Source organism: Onychomys torridus, chromosome 23, assembly GCF_903995425.1.
Source record: "Onychomys torridus chromosome 23, mOncTor1.1, whole genome shotgun sequence".
Lineage (NCBI taxonomy): Eukaryota > Metazoa > Chordata > Mammalia > Rodentia > Cricetidae > Onychomys > Onychomys torridus.
Window position 1 is genome coordinate 66,738,033 of NC_050465.1, and position 19,009 is coordinate 66,757,041.

The following is a 19,009-nucleotide window of genomic DNA, read 5'->3' on the forward strand; positions in this document are numbered from 1 at the left end:
AGCACTTGGGAGGCAGAGTGAGGCAGATCTCTGTGAGTTTGAGGCCAACCTGGTCTACAGAGCAAGATCCAGGACAGTTACCAAAGCTACACAGAGAAACCCTGTCTTGAGAAACCAAAAACAAACAAACAAATAGAAAACCACACACACACACACACAAAAAAAAAAACAAAAAACAAAAAACAAAAAACAAACAAACAAACAAAAAAACCCCAAAAAAAACCCAAACCAAACCAAAACACTAAACTGGAAGCTACATAGAAGACCTGGTGCAGACCTGTGCAGGCCCTCTACATGCTGCTTCAGTCTCTGTGAGTTCATATAAGCATTAATCATGTTGATTTACAGGACCATGTTCTCCCGGTGTCCTCCATCCCCTCTGACTCCTATACTCTTTCCACCTCCTCTTCCAAGGGGTTCCCTGGGCTCTGAGGGGAGGGGTTTGATGGAGACATCTCATGTAGGGCTAAGACCTACCTAGCTCTTTTTTTTTTTTTTATCTTTCAAATAATTACTTTTACTAGTTCTGGAGGGAAATATGTTATATTTTTCCATAAGGATAGCATTTAGTTTATAATTGATTTAGAAAGGTCTTACATCTTTGTATTTTTTTCTTACAAATCAAGAACAAAGGACAACTTTTTATACATTTAGCTGTCACTTCCTTTACCTTGAAGTGTTTTCATACCTATTCCTGTGCTTTATACATTTATAGAGTAAATGCAATCATACATGTTTACCATTTTGCCCCACTATAAATGAGATCTTTTCCAATCATGTCATAAACACAGCTGTACAAACGTTGTTGGTGTCTCAATGTTCAGTTGAGCCCCTTAGGTGTGTCCTTGTAGCTTTTGGAGTCATTTTCTTCTTTTCCAATGTTTGACTCCTATTTTTTTTCTTGTCTCATTGCACTATCTAGCATCTCCAGGAGAAGTCTGTTAATTAGAGCACATCCCTTGCATCTAAGTAGGTTTGCTGTTACTTTTTCATGATTCCAGTGGATGTTGAAACCATGGGCAGTAATGGAAACTGCATATACTCTGTTTTTACTTATGCATACACCTATGATGGTCAGTGTTTCTTTTGCATGACTTCATTCCCAGCATCGCTACTCTAGCTTTAAGAAAAATAAAGTTTGCTTGAACATGAGTGCTCAGATAGGACCACAGCTGACTTGAAAACAGAGAAGACCGTCATGCAACTATTAAGTGAGTAGCAGGGACACATCCCAGACAGGACAGAATGGATAGTGAGCTTCCATTTGTGCCTGTCAGAACAGTATGCAGTTTAAATTATGTACTGTTTATTTCTAGAACTTCCCACTTAATAGTTCTGGAGAGTGGCTGTCTATAGGTACTCCAACTCAAAAAAAGAGGTACCAGTTAAGAAGATATTGCTGTTTAGGCCTTTGGCATAAATTTTATTTTCAGTCCCATTGAATGGATTTCAAAATTTGGAATAAAATATATTTAAATTACAAATCCTAGGTCAGTATTCTTTTTTCTCCTCTAGTAGTCTGCTCAATAAACCCTCCACTGCAATTCAAATGGCAGAAGTTCTTAGACAATACTCAGAGAAATAAATATGATTGTTTAAAAATTTTAGTATTTTATTGAACATAATCCCTGACATTTAAAAATTAAGCATTGGTCCAAGGGTTGATCTATCATAGTGGCAGAGTATTTCTCTGGCATATGTGAAGCCTTAGCACCAAACATAAAAATAAATTAAACAATTAGTATTTAATTTCTGCAAGTGTTCTCTTATGTATAAAAGTTGCTGGAAAACACTGGGATTTCCTTTGGAAATGTTCTACACTCATCAATTCAACACTTAACTCCAGGGTCATGGTGGGAAGAAGGCTCATCATGTCTCCCAGGCCATTGGGAACTGATGTGAGGGCATTCCAAAGACACACAGGAGCATCTAGAGTGATCTCTGGAGGAGAGTTCCAACACAAAGTCCAGAAGAGACCACACGATGAAAAAGTGACATTCATGAGACTGTCCAGTAACAACTCATGAAAAGAACGATGGTATTTTCAGGGTGGAAGAAGGATTCTCAGAAACAGGCACAAACCTAGTCATTCTTTCAGACAGCTGTAATTAAAACAGAAGTCTGCTTAATGGAAGAGGAAGAAAATGGTCCCAGGTGCTGCCTTTTTAGATCCTCGAAGTATGTTAGTCAACTCCAGGTCAGTATTGTTGGTATAAGTGTCCACTCAGAGATCATCATTTCTAGGAGGCTTACGTCTGTCTCTTCATGGCTTGTTCCCATGTCCTTTGCTTGTTCTCAGAATTCATCAGAACTTTAGCATTTCCAAGTTATTGTTATTCATGGGGGTTCCCAATGAGGGTTGTTCAGCTGTTAATATTGACAGTTGATACTGTCACTTCCACAGGATCTAGAGTCACTGAAGATGTGTAAGCCTCTTTGAATATCTGTGAGGGATTATCTCTATTAGGATCACTGAGGTGAGAAGACTCACCTTAAATGTGGGTGGTGCCATCCCCCTGGCTGGGGTGCTATGTTGACTAAAAAGGAGGAAGTGGTCTGAACACCAGCTTTCACTGTTCTCTTCTTTCTGATTGCAGATGGAATGTGTACAGTAGCCTCTTTCTGCTGTAGACATGCTTTCCCTTCCACAATGGAATGTATATCCTCCCTCAAATGGTGAACCAAAACGAACTGAGTTCCTCTCTTAAGTTGCTTTTTGTTAGGTGTTTTGTCATAGCATAAAGAAAGTAACTAATACAGTTGTGGTGGCCTATATGGAGTGCTTGCAATTAGCTGGGTTGAAAGACATCTAGCCTGAGAATGGGGTTTGGTTGTGGTTTTGCAATCCATACTGGCAGAGTGTCCGGGTGTGGCAAAGCACCTTTGGCAGCCTATCTCAAAATCCCACCCTTTTAAAATTGGAGTTGATGTAATTGGGTTAGAACTTTGTAGACACATCTCTTGGCTTTTGTGGGTGTGGCTCATTGGGACTCTGAGTGGCAGCAAGGTTCTCTACTTCCTTTTGGCACTTGGCTGAGTAGATAATATATGTGCTTCTCATTAGGAAGACCCCAGCAATGATAGCAAAGTAAATCCCATAAACTAAAAACTGGAAGAAAACAAACAATTTATAAAATCTGACCATTCATATCATTGATAATATATAACAGCCTTCCTTGTTTGATTGGATTATGGGGTAATCAATCAGAACTTAATATGGGTTACTCTGATTAGACTCTTCTATCTATAATGAACCAAGGTTAAGAGTGTAAGCATGGGGAGTAGTGATGAAGGCTCTGGCTTTGAAGCAGGCTGCTTAGGTTCAAATCCTAGCCACTCCAGCAACGGTGGAGGGAAACCCCAGTAGATCCCACGGTTCTGTCTAGGTTTTGTGTTTGAAGGCTGGATCAGTGTAATGACTTGTAAATGCTGAGGTTACTTCTTGCCCACCTTCTGCAGGTAGAAAAGAATCTAGTCCCTCTAAACTTAGTTGCTGTTATAATTAAGGACTGCATATTTAAAATTGTTCACAGTCAAAGAATTTTTTAAAAATCTTGAAGGTTGGTAGTTTATGATCAAGACATCTTAGAAGCAACCTGGTTATCTATATTCCTAGCTGTTGTGCCAATAAAGACCAGAAGTCCTGTGGCTTACCTGAGTGGTGATTTGCAAGTGGAGCCCTCTTTTATCTGCCACAATCACAGTCATGATGGCTTGAATCACCAAAGCAATAAAGGTGTCTATGCCAAGCACCAGGGCATAACGCTCTACGCTCAGGTTAACGGCAATCTGAAACCTGCCATTAAATGCTGAGTTAGCATTTAACCACAGAATACATAAAATTCTTATCTAATAATAGAAACTGAAGTTGGGCATGGCAGTACATTCCTATAATTCTAGCATTCAAGAGGCAGGAGGAATTCAAGGTCATTCTTGTCCACATAGCAAATTTAAGTCCACCCTGAGTTACTTGATTTTTTTTTTTCCCCCTGAGACAGGATTTCTCTGTGTAGCTTTGCACCTTTCCTGGAACTCACTTGGTAGCCCAGGCTGGCCTTAAACTCACAGAGATCCACCTGGCTCTGCCTCCCGAGTGCTGGGATTAAAGGCATGTGCCACCACTGCCCAACATGTCAAGGCACATTTTATCTCTTATCCAGTATAGACAAACAGGAGGAGCAAAGAAAAAAGAATTAAATATTGTTAAAGGCCCGGTTAAAGGCACTATGATAAATTTTTTCTGCATAATCTAGCATGTTCCAGAAATTAAATACAAATGTTAACATCTTCTAACTTGAGAATATTGAATACCACTTGGTTTTATACATGTTTGCAATGTATAAATGAAGTTTTATAAAAATGCAAACATCATCCAAACTGAGGACCTAAAAAAATACAGTCAGTTTATTGTCACTGTCCTACAGTGAGAAGGTATTGTGGATCAGTGATTTTTTGGAAGATTCAGACCATGGTTGGTTGTGCAACTGACTGAACCCATAATTGGTTTTTAACTACAGATGTCAAAACCTTACTACATTTCTGAGAATGCAGATAAAATATTTTTTAAATGCAAAGGAATAGTAATAGTTCTACCTTTCAATCCTCATCATAAAAAAAAAGAGACATTCAAGTTTGATACATTAAACCAAGATATTTTAGTGAAAAACTTAGCTTTCTGTGATGGTTAATTTCAACTATCAACTTTATACAACCTAAGATCATTTGGGTAGAGAGTCTTAAAGAGGAATTGTCTAGATCAGGTTAGCCTGTAGACATGTCAGTGGAGGACTATCTGGATTATTAACATGGGTGGCACCATTCCCTAGATAGGGGAGCTGAACATAGGAGAAAGCTATCTGAGAGCAAGAAGCAAGGATGCTTTGTTCTCTCTTTCTCTTAGTCACGGTTATATGACTCCCCCCCCCCCCCCCCGCCCCCAAGGTTGGACTATAACTTGGAATTATAAACCAAATAAGTCCTTTCTTAGTCTTGGTTGCTTTTGGCCAGAGTATCTGTCACAGCAACAGAAACGAAACCAGAGTACTTGCTAACCAGTTACATCTCCATTTTCCTCTGCTCTGTGCCTTGGAACCCATACTCCAATGTTTTACTGTTTATCAAACACTTTTCACAAATTAAAAATGAAACTTGATAGAGCTTATGTCTCAGATGTAGCTTGGAACTAAAATGCATGTTTCTCATCTCTTTTTGGCTAATACCAAAGGAAACTATAGTCTCCTCCTCTCCCTTTTCCTCCTCTTTTCTGAGCCAAGATCCATGTGGCCCAGTCTGGCTTCAAGCCTGCATATGTCATCAAGGATGACCTTGAACTTCTGATCCTTCTGCCTCTATGTCCCATGTTCTGAACAACAGGAATGTTCTGTGTCCAGTTTGAAGGGACACTTGCCCACTCGAGCATGTGGCTCTGGCAAGCCTTGCCCTCCCCCCACCCCATTCTCTCATTCTTGCTAAAAACTCTTAGATTACATTCTTAAAGCTAGCCCCCAAGGCCTATTCCCTTATTTGGCCACATCCTCCTCCTGAGGCTGACTACCAAGGTCCAGCTATCAAAGTATTGAAGTTCAGCAATCAAAAGCCCCCTTTGGCTACCTAATTAACATGCCCAATTAAAATTAAACACCTCATGCTAACATGGGGTTTTCTCTTTTAACTTTATAAACCGACATTTTCCTATGTGCCATGTCTGTCTCCTCTCTATCCAGAGGCAGTTTTTGTCTCCCTCTTAGGACAAATCCCCCTTCTCTCTCTTGTTTCCTTTCCCTGTCTCTGTCACCTCATTCCATACACTTTGTCCCCCTGGGGCAAAGACCTATGTGCTGAGACCTTAGTCTTGGGGTCCTGAGCTGATACCACTCTCTTTTCCTGTTTATGTAGTACTCAGATTTGAACCCAGGAGTCCATGCATATGTGGCAAGCACTTTACCAACTTACCTACATAGCCTGTTCCCAAAGAAAATTCTTTATTTCTTTAAATTTTTTTTTTATTTTTTTGTTTTTCGAGACAGGGTTTCTCTGTGTAGCTTTGCACCTTCCCTGGATCTCGCTTGGTAGACCAGGCTGGCCTCAAACTCACAAAGATCCGCCTGCCTCTGCCTCCTGAGTGCTGGGATAAGAAAATTCTTGTAGTCAGCTTTAACTGTACCCATACAAGCTCACATGCTTTTAAGTAATTTCTTTCTAAACAAACAAACAAACAAACAAACAAACTTAAAAAGTAGATATAAGTACTAAAGGAAACTGAACTTCAGAGACCTTATTTAAATGAAAAAAAAAAAAAAAGATTCCAAAGCATGAAGTTCCAGGTACATATGAAGCTAAAGTTTTCTTATCATCTTTGTATCACCCCTCCCACCTCCAACTTTTTATAACTTTCCTGAGATTATTTTGTTCACAGTTCTAAAACTTCTCAAGCAACTAAATGAGGATAGGGATAAAATCTAAACCTGTGCATCTAAAATTAAATCACATCATACGTTATATGACAAATCGTTGAAAGTAAAAAGAAACCAAAAGTAGACCATGGGTCCTTGCTTTTGGTTCACACAGTACCCCAGATTTTTTCCCCCTTGGATGACTCGGCAGTATTCAGCAAAATGAAGAGATGGCTTCATTGAATTCCCTTCACTATGGAGTTAACATTTGACATTGCACCTGATGGAGATCCTTCTGAAGTTCTCAGTGAGTCTTTAGGAGTCCAGGAAAGAGTAGGGGATGGTAGGGGACACTTACACTGCTATGGTTATAAGAAACATATAGCTAGCCTTGACCAGTAAATAGCCCACATAGCACACCCAGATGCTGAGTGTGTAATTCATGAGAAATAGAGCGCCGGAGATGATGGCTGAGAAGATGGCTAGACCCAGCTCTCCTAGGAGATCCCAGTTGACATTCACATAGCCCACTGAGAAAGCCGCCAACGCTCCTGGAAAAAGACATGGAGGAAGAAGTCAAGCTATTGACTTTGTAGGAAGAAAATAGCAATGCATCAAAGAAACAAACAAAACTCAGCTCTTGTGCAATCCTAAAAGCAATGAATGTATCGTTCACAAACTCTATGTGATCCGCTTAAATGAAGATGTTTTTAAAAAGTACTTTTTTCAAGCAGGTTTTCTTCTTTTCTCATTTTCTATTGTTTTCAACCACTTTGCTCTTATACCTTTAGTTAGTATTAACGACATATCAGGCATACATTAGGCAGAAAAGATAAAAGGTGCCTAAACACAGCAGTGTGGGAAACAGTAAGACAGTAGCCCTGTCATTCAAAAAACACCAGAATAGCAAGCATGTAAATGTCTTAGAAGTAAAGTCGCTCTATTGTTTTCAATTGTATGTTTTTGAGTGGTGGGTGTCCCAATTTTCTTCCTTCTCTCTTTCCTTCCTGCATTTCTTCCTACCTCCTTCCATTCATTCTTCACTCCCTCTCTTCTTTCTTTCCTTTCTTCCTAGACTTAAGGGACCTTTTGGAGATCTCCTTGTATTGCTCTTGAACTCCTGGGTTCAAGTGATCTTTCTGCTATAGCTGACATGATTTTCTTGAGGCTTTGGACAAAAAGGACCTGTATAGGGTTTGAGATGGTGAACAACTGACTGCAATCAGTTAGTAACTACGGTTCTCTTGAACTCAACAAAGATATTTAGGGCTCAAATTATTGATAACTAGTCAATTATTTTCCCATAGGTGATCTGCAGTACAACTGTCTCTAAAAAGGAATAGCTCTTCTCAAGAACTTTGGCCATAAGAGCAATAATTTCAGTGATCTAATTCTGTCATAGCCTTGGCTGTCAGGAGTTTGCTGAAGCCTCCCAAGAGGGAAACAATAACAAAACAGAGGCTACGTGCATTTCTGAAGATTTCCATAGAGGAAGGTGTGGGAAAATATCTTACTTCCTAAAACACATCTTCAAAGTCTCACGTAACATTTACGTTTCCATTTACAAGTATATAAATATTTATTGTGGAGTATTCTTCAAAGGCAAATTTCTTTTTGATATTAGAGTGCTGAGTCTAACATCATGGAAACTGTGTAAAAAAAAGCCACTGGTGAAAATTGTTGGTGTACAACCTAGCGTTGTGAAGGTCCCTAAGAAGACTCTCTGCGTAAGATCCTGGAAACCTTCATGCACTTTCTAGAGTTAAAAATAAAAACTCTGCACTTTCTCTTTTCTTTTAATATTAAAAACCATCTGGACTCTCGTAGCTCAGGAAATAAGGGCGACAATCCACAAATGAGACCACATGAGACTGGAAGCTTCTGCAGGGTGGAGGAAAGCAGTCGAGTGAAGAGGATGCCAAAAGAAGGGGAAGAAAGTCTTTGTTATAGGACACAGACAGAGGCTCTAAGTCTACAATACTTGCATCCAAAACACTAAACAGGAAACCAAACAACTAGGAGGGAATGAGAGGAAGGACACAGAGGTACAGGGGGAAGTACGCCCAACATACAATATGTACCCACTGGGCATAAATATACCCAACAATATATACTTGTACACAAGATTAGAAAGACCAAAACAGCAAAGGCCTGGCTTAGCTTAGGCAGTAAAGTCCTTGCCTTGCAAGCCTGAAGACCTGAGTTTGAGCCCCAGAACCCATATAGAAAGCTGGGCATGGTAGTGCATTGTATTTTCAGCATTGGGAAGTCAGAGACAGCATTGGCCAGACAGTTTGGCCTATTTGGTGCGTTAAAGGCCAGTGAGAAACTCTGCTTAAGAAGAGAAAAGAAAAAGATGGCTGGCACCCAAAGGGTGATACTTAAAGTTGTCCTCTGGCTTTCACATGTACCTGCATGTGCACACACACACACGTACACACATACACATACCAAAAAGATAAAAAAATAGAAGTTATATTGATATCACTCATCTTTAAGAATAAAGAAATTATCAGACTTTAAAATATATGAACATAATACCTAAGGAACAGGGCACATTATCAACATTTATTTTAATAATGAAATGGGACCTATGGATTCTACTAGAAATACATTACTTGGTTCCAAGCTTTATACTCTGGAGTTATTTGTAACTGTAACATATAGCATAAAAAGCTATTGTACTCTTATTTTCCCAGTGCCTTCTATCCTTGAATGGGAAGACGGCTTAGTGGGTAAGTGGTCTTATGATGGAAACATGAGGCCCTGAGTTCAAATCCCCAGAACACCTTTAAAAAGTTGGATGTGCTTATGCACGTCTGCAATCCCACTGCTGTAGGGAGTAGAGATAGGAGGATCACTGGGGCTTGCTGGCCACTAGCCTAGCTCTGGGGTCAGCGAGAGACTGTTTTAGGGGACACCTGATGGCCTCCTCTCACCTCTGTGTACACATAGCCACACACAAGTATGTATATATACCCCCCTAAAATTAAAAAATTACTCTACTTTTTGATCATAGCTAATTAATCACCAAGGAGAAATTTAGCATCTGGAGCAATACCCTTCAGAGGGTAGCAGAGGAGAATAGAGATGTCCACTTACCTCCAAACGTTGCAATAGCCTCTACTGCTCCATTATAGATAGAAGAGTCTTGAGAGGGTGCCTTGTGTTCCCATAAGACTTGAACATAGTTCAAGACTTGGTTATAACCTGATGTCGCAAAAGCCCACCACAGGGACCAGTAAAAAAGGTGCTTTGAGGAGTAGCACTCCTTCAGATCTTGAAACCAACACACAAAGGGTCTCAAAGCCCCATTTTCTGGCTCTGGGTTGCTCAGCTCTCTGTCCCCTGGCTTCACTGAAGTGGCATGCAGTTCTGGGTGAGCTGCCTTGTGGTTCTTCTGAACTTCCTCAATGACAATATTTTGTTCCAGTGGCCTTTGACAGGCTTCTCTCTCATAATTTGTATGAAAAAACATGCTCTTCTTAGGCATTGGTAGAAAAAGTGAGAAAAATAAGGACACAGAGATACAGGCCAAGGATATGTAAAAGAGGTAAAAGTATGGCAGGGTTGTCAGGGATACCAGGAGCTGGGCCAGCACCGAGCCGGCCGTGTAGGCAACCAGCGTGACACTCCGACAGTAGCTGCTCACCTTCTGGTAGTGCTCTGGGCTGACCATGCTATAGATGTAGGAATAGTAGCCTATCTCTGTGGATGAGACGATCCCAAAGAAGAACTCAGCCACCTGCATGAGCAGCACCCCTTGGCCAAACAAGAGAAGCAGGTAGCAAATGATGAAGGCAACGACATTTAACATGATGACTGGTTTGTAGCGCAGGTAATCGGTGAGGATGAACACAGGGGGCAGTGTTGCCAAGTAGGAGTATGTCCAAACGGGAAGGACCTCATTGGTCATCTGTGGGGTCGATATGAAGGGGTGACCAGAAAGCACAGCATATCCCAAAGAGACATGTGGTAGATTTGTATCTCAAAGTCATATCTAATCAGATATTCTTTGTATTATGATAGGAAAAAAATAATAGAAAACTGATTTACAGGCAAATTGCTAAGAAAAAGTAGTGTCCTTGCTAAATGAAAAAACAACAAAAATAACCCAACATGGGGCTGGAGGGGGGTATTGGTGGTAAAGAAAAAGAAAACAAAATCAGTACTCCAAGTGATTTACATACTTAGGTGTATCCAAGTAGAGGAGTTCTAGGGAGATGTATGTCCTCTGGATTACATAAGAAAGTTAAGTTTAAGTAATATGTAATGGTTGAGTAAATCAGTAAAAATCTCAAGTTAAGTTTAAACTTAAATACTCTGGTCTTCTGAGATTTCTGAGTTCTTACAAAAATCCCAGTCCACAGAGCAAGTTCCAGGACAGCCTGGGCTACACAGAGAAACCCTGTCTTGAAAAAGACCAAACCAGTCTAGGGGGCTGGAAAGGTAGTTCAGTGGTTAAGAGCACTGGCTGCTCTTTCAGAGGAGCTCGGTTCAATTCCCAGCACCCACATGGCGGATCACAGCTGTCTGTAACTCCAGCTGTGGGAGATCTGACACAGTCATGTAGACATACACACAGGCAAAACACCATTGCACATGAAATAAAAATTAATAAATTAAAAAATCCCAATCTCCTCTTACACAAAGGTTAGCAATGCTAAGTACAGAGCTCACAATGTAAAGAGAAGAACAACTTCTCTTTCTTTGATCTACCACTGCCTTACACCTGTTGGAAATTTGGGTGGACACACACAATCGGTAGCAAGAGCCAATGGCTTTGTCAAATTACCAAGTAGGAAGAGGTAATGCATATCATTTCCTTCCTGTTCAGATTTGCTGGACTCTCCAGTTCCTCTCACTCTATCCATGTCTACAGATTTGTCACTACTTGCTTAAGTTTACTGTGGGTCAACTTAAAGACAAACACATGAGCACTCAAGTTTCGCAGGCAGAAAGGACGCAAAAGATTGTTGATGATCTTTAAGTGTGACGGGTAAGAGAGCAGTCTTTTGAATCACTAAACTTTCCCTCATTGGCATGGGATCCCCACAGTCTCAGGAGGGCCTACAACGAACCTGTGGTTATTAAAGAGAATTTATTCACTTGTCCATAGTATATGCAGAGGCAAACCTGGTGAGTGGGTTAAGCTGACTTTGACCCATCTTTGTGACCTTTGTCTTAAGTATGACATGCTTCAGTCCAAGAAACTCTGAAGCCGTTATGTTTCACACAATGAGTTTGGCCTCTGTCTTTGCCCATTCCCTACTGATGACCCATCTAGCTTTCTAGATGATGTCACATTCCACACAGTATTTTCATGGTTGTGGTTGGAGATAGTAAACCAGCCTAGGGTGATTTTCTAGTTGGGTTGGTACATTTTCTTCTTGTACCTTTTAGAGAGAGATAGAGGAAGTGGGGAGAGGAATATATTCCTGGCTAAACTGGATCATGCTATGGAAACCAGGCTGGCCTTGATGTCACAGAAATCCACCTACCTTTACCTTCAGAGGGCTGGGATTAAAGGCTTGTGCTACTATATCCAGTAAGAATTATCCTTTTGAGTAAGAGAACTTGACTTTCCAAGAAGGAAGATCAGGGAATCAATCTGTGTATAGCACATTTGCTGCTAAATAGTTTTTCAAAACTGAGTAAGAGCCACAAAGAAATACAACCATGTGTTGCTTTGAAAAAATGTGTCTTTGGCTAGTTTTGTTTATTGTGCAAACCTTACAGAGAGTGCTTCCAGAAACTCAGATGGTATAACTAACTATGTAGACCAGCTATGTGGTGTGTGGTCGCCTGTTGCTCTTAGGAACTGGAAAAATAAAACACAAGGTTAACTTAGACACAAGAGAATACGTTGCAGTCGAAAGGTACAGTAACCACAGGATGTATGGGCTGATGATGGTGTAGTACGGTACTTTTATTTTTGCTACGTAGGAATATACCTTAAGACAATGATGAAAGTGTCAGTAAAGGCATAGGCAGTAACAGCCATTTACCATCACCACCAAGTTTTATATTGCATACTACATATAAATATGTGTGTTGTATTTTTATGGGTGATAGAGCACAGCAGTATGTTTGTTTACACTGGTATCATATACACATACACATAAACATTGAGGTGTGATTTTAAGTTGGCTACAGTGTCACTAAGGAATTCTTTGGGATATTATGATTTTAACTATAGTTAAGATAGCTATAGTTATAACTACAGGGGCACCATTGCATATACGGTCCACCATTCACTAAACATCATTATGTGACATGCAATTGTATTATACTTTCTTATTGCATCCTGCTTATACTCAGTAGCCTATCAGCTTCTCAGAAGGCATTCCTTAGGGAGATAACAATTTCATTTTAGGGTAAGTGTAATAAAACCAATGGAGACCAGAAAAACCCCTATGTTTGCAGACTAACTTCAACACACTGAAAATTAAAGTACATGTATATTTTAAGTGTTTGGCTTAACATTTTTGAAGGTGTGAGGAGGAAAGAACAGTTCTATTCTGTGAGAATGGGGCTCACTGAAATTCAAAGTTTTTTTTTTTTTTAATCTTATTGTAGACTGAATGATATCCCTACCTCCGTGTTTAAAGCCTGCTAACTTAACTCCCAAAAGATATATACCCATTAGCTTACCTCTGTTTCGGTTAGATTCTTACTGGGTTCAGACAAAAATGGGATTAAGAATGATTCAGAGGGCCTGAACATGGAGAAAAATCCATATAAACAGAGTATCACAGTGGGGTAAACCCAAGAGTTGCTTGACGGAGTCCTGAAGCAGTTCATGGCTGGGCAAATGGAAACATAGGAAAGTTAAGCCATGTTGATCCTTGTCTGGCATCTTGGAGAGCATCAAAAGCTGGTTATTTCTACACGCTTTATGAAAAGATGATGTTCATCCATCTGCTCTGAAGCTGGAAAAGTAAGTGATGAATTCCTTTTCACACATTTCCCGGGTGAATCCTCCTTTTTTCAGAGCCCCTTTTCATTACTGCTGCGGGGAATCAGATTTCTTTAGTGTTTTTTCAAACATAGTTATGGGCAGCTACTAATAAAGCCTGAGTGGTTGCTCAGCCCATGCTTGATCCTAAGTCAGACACAAGATAATGAATCTATGTCCAATTGTAGCAGTAAAATGCTTCCAGATGAACAGACTGGATTAATTAAGCCCTGGTATCTGTCCACTCCACTTTCCATGGATTTGAGCATTTTTAACACATTTACTGGCATTAATTTATTATAAATTTATCTATCCACCAGACTGTTCCTGGTCTGGAATCTTACTGGTTGTATAATAAACAACTGAAATATCTGTTATGTTTCCCCATCTTCGAAGAATTTCTAATTTTTCAGTTAGAAGAATTGATTGGGAAACATTTGGGTAGCCCAGCCAGGCAAGCCTAATGTCTGAGTTTGATTTCTTTAATTCCCCCCCACCACCCCTTTTTTTGAGACATGGTTTCCCTGTGTAGTCCTGGCTGACCCAGAACTCACTGTGTAGACCAGGTTGGCCTCACACTCAGAGATTCACTTGCCTCTACCTTCCAAGTGCTGGATTAAAGACATGCCATCAAGTTGCATATGGTGGCAAACATCTGTAACCACAAAACTCTTACCCTGAGATGGGAAGCAGATGTTAAGAGAATTGTCCAGAAGCTCACAAGCTAGCAAGCCTGTAGTACATAGTACAGGAGACACAGAGACCCAGCCCTAGCAAGGTGGAAGTCCATAACAATCTCCTGAGAGTTGGTCTCTGACCTCTAGACTTTACACGTGCACCATAGCATGTATGCATCTGCTTCCACCCCACCCCATATTTAAGGAAATTAATTGGATAAAGATCTAAATTCCCCCAATATTTCCATTCTAACTCCATATTTTCCACTGGTGCCAGTTATATTTGGAATTGGGAGGTGTGGCTTCTAAGGCAGCCATTCCACTTTTCATTATGAGTGGGCTCCTCTCTAAATGTGTAGTTGCAGATTATTCACAGGGGATGGGTCATTAAGTCTTCACACTTTTCCCTAGTGTTGATACTGCTTGCAGTTCAAACTTCAGACATAAAGTGCAAGATCTTCTTAGTTATTGCCTAGAAAGCAAACAACAAACCCAACCAGCCTTATTGTATGGTGGCTGTATTTGAAAACACCTGACACCCCTACCCCCATGGATTACAGTGAGCACAGAGACATTGATTATATCTTCATATTTGAGATCAGATGCGTAGTGAGAGGCATTTTTGGTGGTCTTGATTTTGGTTACATTCTGAGATCATCTATAGGAAGGTAGCTGGCTATGGGTATGACAGCTTTCTGAATATTTTCTCATTAAATCATCATAGTCATCATAATTCCACTGTGAATTATGTGAACTATGTGAAAAAAAAATCTCACCATTGGATTGGAACCATGATCAAGACTGGTATCAAGGTCTCCTAACTCCTCCTACCTGGATCCTCTCACCCATTCTACTCTGCTTTAGGGTGGTGACACTTTCCCATCTATTGCTGTATTAATCTACTGATAGACTCTTTACACAGAGAAAGTAAAGTGTTTGTACACTATAAGGACAACCTTGCTTTAGCGTGAGGAACGCGTTTCCAAACAGAAATCCATGGCAGACACTGTGGCTTAATATATGAAACTTTCAAGAGGGAATTTCTGAGTGGTCAGAATAGTTCAAGTGGGTGCTCATCCCAGAAGGGTAGGCCACCTGTGTGGAATGCCAGGTGTCCAGGCAGAGGTGCCTCTTCAGTCACATCACATTTTGTCCTCACCCAACCTTTTACAAGGTGCCCTAGACAGCTGTACAACTTTTCTCTTAAGTTAAATAAGATCAATACCATTTCCATTTATGTCAACAGCTCTCTGGACTTCCCATCTGAGAAAGCATTTTGGAAAATGGTTCCAACAGTGAGCGAGGCAGTCTTGAGTTTGTGTGACCACTCTTGACTTATGCCCTCAGCCCAAGAAACCATGGGCTTTCTTTTCTCATTTTCTGAGATTCTTCCAGGCCTGCTGGGACTACCTTCCTATCTTCTTAATGGTCTCATAGGAATGGTTATCTCATGTAGCCAATTACTGAGGCTAGAGCATCTTTTGAAGGCTGCTGGTGATAGGGTGGCATTTGTTGGCTTCATGTGGAACATTCAATCTCTGTTGACCATAGCTTTGGCTACTGACTTGAAGTTATCTTCTCCATGCATCTTGGAGACTTGGGACTGTGTCCTTTGTTCCTGGGCTGGTAATAGGAACATAGTTTCTTTATCTCTTGATTCCTTATGGTCCAACTACACTTAGTTGGAAGGGCAGTAAATAAATATGCCCCTAGAGTGTAAGTCTCACAAAGTCAGGGCATGTTGTATGGTTCATTGCTCTGTCCTAAGTGTCTAGAAAGCACATGATAGTCAGTAAGCCCTCAAGGATGATAGGGAATTTACCAAGCAAACAACTCTAGCCTATGTGGACAATGGGGATAGAAAGAATGTCTTATATCTCTCCTGTCAGTATCAGGAGAGATACAGGGCATTCTCACGCATACAGCTTCCTTCTGGTTCTTCTGGGTACACTCCACTTTCTAGTTGTGTCAGTGAAAGGCCAGATCTCTTGCAATAGTTTTTACACTGGAAAAATTAATTTAATTTTTGTGGAGGTAGAGGTAATATTGGTCTCATTTAATTCAGTTTTTACTTTCAGATTTTGAGAGCATCTCATGTAGCCCAGGCTGGTCTCAATTCCTTATGTAGCTGAAGAAGCCTTGAACTTCTGATCCTCTTGCTTTTACATCCTGAGAGTGCTGTCCTGTCTGGGTTCACACAGTGCTGGGGTGTGAGCCCAGAGCTTCATGCATGGCATGCAAGCACTCTGCCAACTGATCTATAGCCCCAGCTTTTCGTCCTCATTTTATAGAAGGGAAAGAAAAGGCTAGAACGCTAGAACGTGGACCTGGACTAACTTCTTCCTATCCCAACTTCCCTAATCTTTTCTCATCCCTGTGTTGAGAAAGGCCAGATACATTTTCAAAATTTCAATTCTGGTTTATTTTAGGATACTATTTTTCTGATTGTGTTGTTAAGAAAAATCTAATGCTCATGAGCAGGATTTTTTTTTTTTTTAAAGCAAAACCCTCAATGGACAGATATAAACTAGAAGTCTGAGTAGCAAAAATTGAAATAGTTACTTTGAACCGATATCAGATCAGAAAAGCTAAGTATGGCCGGGCGGTGGTGGTGCATACCTTTAATCCCAGCACTCGGGAGGCAGAGGCAGATAGATCTCTATGAGTTTGAGGCCAGCCTAGGCTACCAAGTGAGTTCCAGGAAAGGCGCAAAGCTACACAGAGAAACCCTGTCTTGAAAAACCAAAAAAAAAAAAAAAAGCTAGGTATGTTTTCCCCTCTACTTATTCCTAAAATGGGGAGAATTTAACTTTGAATGAAACAGTCAAAACCACAAAGGCCTGCACCGACATTAAGCAAGGCAGATCTGGTGGAGGAGGCACAGACAAAGGATGCCAGGCTACTGCCAAAGTCTATTCCTGTGATGCAAAACCAGGAATGGATCATGAACCCACGCATTTCTACCTAAGCTACTGTATTTTGGCTGTGAATGGTCAAATTAAAAAATGCCTTTCACTGTCACGACCTCCCTGTATGTAAAAACTAATTTGATACATAAAGTGTAACACTATCACAGACTACCCAGAGGAAAACAGATCTTTGAGACCAAGGAGCTGGCAAATATTTCAAAGAAATGACAAAAAAGACTAACCTTGAAAGAAAGAAACAAAAAAGGAGAGAAATAGAATTTTATAAAAGCAAAACCCACAACTATTTGCTTATTGAGAGATACTGTTCAAAAATTGGGAAGGGAAGCTATAGAGCCAAGAGAAAACAGCCATAATACCAGTGTTTACCAGAGGAATGCCACCCCAAATGTGCAATAAATTTCTATAGCTCAGGGATAAAAGACGAGCAGGAGATCTGAAAGCGTCACAAAAATGTGGCTGTCTGGAAGTACAGAGAGATACCCCTCAGAAGTTCTCAGAAATCATAGTCAAAACTGCCAATGATGACTCATAATCACTGGGAGGGCTAAGTGAAAACCGATAGGCAAGCCTACCAAATGCTGGGAAGGCTTTCAAGTTAATGAATGTGTACAAGTTGCTTTGCAGAAGCGCAAAACACTGCCAGCTCTTTTGAACACCATTTGGCAAGCTGTCCAAGAGAGTTCATGTTTTCACGATGTGCCGAAAAGTGAGAAGCAACTGGGGTGTCTTTTAAAGGGAGAAATGAATACGCAGCACTGTATACTTTTTATCAACCAATAGCAACCGGTGGTTAAAAGGACCACACTATTGTAAGACTAGGGTGAATAGTAAATCATTATGCTATTCCAGAAGATCCCCCCTGCCACACACACACACAGAGTCTTAGGTAAGCAAGACTGGCTAAGGAGACAAGGAGCAGATTAGGGGCTGCCTTGCATGGGGTTAGGGAATAGAACAAGAGCAACAGAGAACATGGAGGTTTGTGTAGTAAAAAGAATGCTCTCTCTACAGCTTGGCTGTGGTGATGGCTGTAGGTTTTTATCCAAATGTACGTAGTACGGATGCAGAAGGTACATCTGAGCATAGAGAGGCCATACCGGAACAAAGATTTGTATATATGGAACAAAAGTAAATTAACCTCAAACACCATGTTCCATAAAGGAATCCAGGCACGAAAAGTAATGTTGAATAATTCTATTTATCCCTTGTCCCTAAGCAGGCCAAACTTGACTGAAACCAGAACTCTGAGGGGAGCTGGGAAGTGGGAATGGCCTCATGAAGACACTGTCTGGGTTATTAAATATCTTAATGAGCTAATTATAAGTAGGGGTTAATTACTAACACCCAAAGTTAAATCTGTTCTCTGTATTGAAAGTAAGTTACACCTCAATACGATGAAAGGCAGCCTCCCCCATCCTCCTCCAAAGCGTTTTTATAGTGGCCCTCAATTTTCCCTACTGGTATGGTACAGAGACTGCAGTAATTCCAATCCACATGAGGGTGGGGATCCTATCTCTGAGTTTGGGCTTATCCCAGAAAATTTAGAGTAGAAATAGTAGGGAAAGCCAAATCTAGGACAAATGAACTAGCCTACATTTGGCTCCTTCAGAGTAATTCAGATAGATCAAGTACCTCTTTCTTCAGCGTCCAGAGTTGGGGGCTGGCTTCCTGCCTTAGACTCACTTCCACTCCTTCAAGCTGTGAAGCACAGCCAGCTGCATGTCCCTTTAGCTCCGGAAGAAGGCGTTTGTTAAGAACCAATATGCCAGGGCAAAGGCCCTGGCCCCTTCCGGACTGCTCCAGTCCTTCTGACTGCTCCAGAGCCCACACTCCTCCACCCTCTTTTGGAATCCTGGTAAATAAACCCAGCCCCTAGGCTCAGAGCTTCCTGAAACACAAATGATTAGAAAGGTCTACGCATTCAAAACAACGTCCACTTTGCTCTGAATGGTATTATTAAAGTAACCTAGTTTCTCTAGAACACAGTCCTAAGTGACTTAAGCACTGAGAAAACCAGGAAGGAGGCTCCAGTTCACGGGTAAACCTTCATGC

At 40.7% G+C, this 19,009-nt stretch overlaps 1 protein-coding gene across 1 annotated transcript; it reads right to left on the reverse strand.

Moving 5' to 3' along the window:
* Positions 1–1,328: 1,328 nt before the first annotated feature.
* Slc19a3 (solute carrier family 19 member 3) lies at positions 1,329–18,781 on the reverse strand. The gene is made up of 6 exons (XM_036173558.1): positions 18,590–18,781; positions 13,047–13,198; positions 9,495–10,308; positions 6,751–6,943; positions 3,655–3,796; positions 1,329–3,109 (listed from the first exon to the last, which is right to left on the reverse strand). Exons 2-6 carry the CDS (start codon positions 13,194–13,196, stop codon positions 2,939–2,941), a joined length of 1,470 nt encoding a protein of 489 aa, XP_036029451.1. The 5' UTR covers positions 13,197–13,198; positions 18,590–18,781; the 3' UTR covers positions 1,329–2,938.
* Positions 18,782–19,009: the final 228 nt, after the last annotated feature.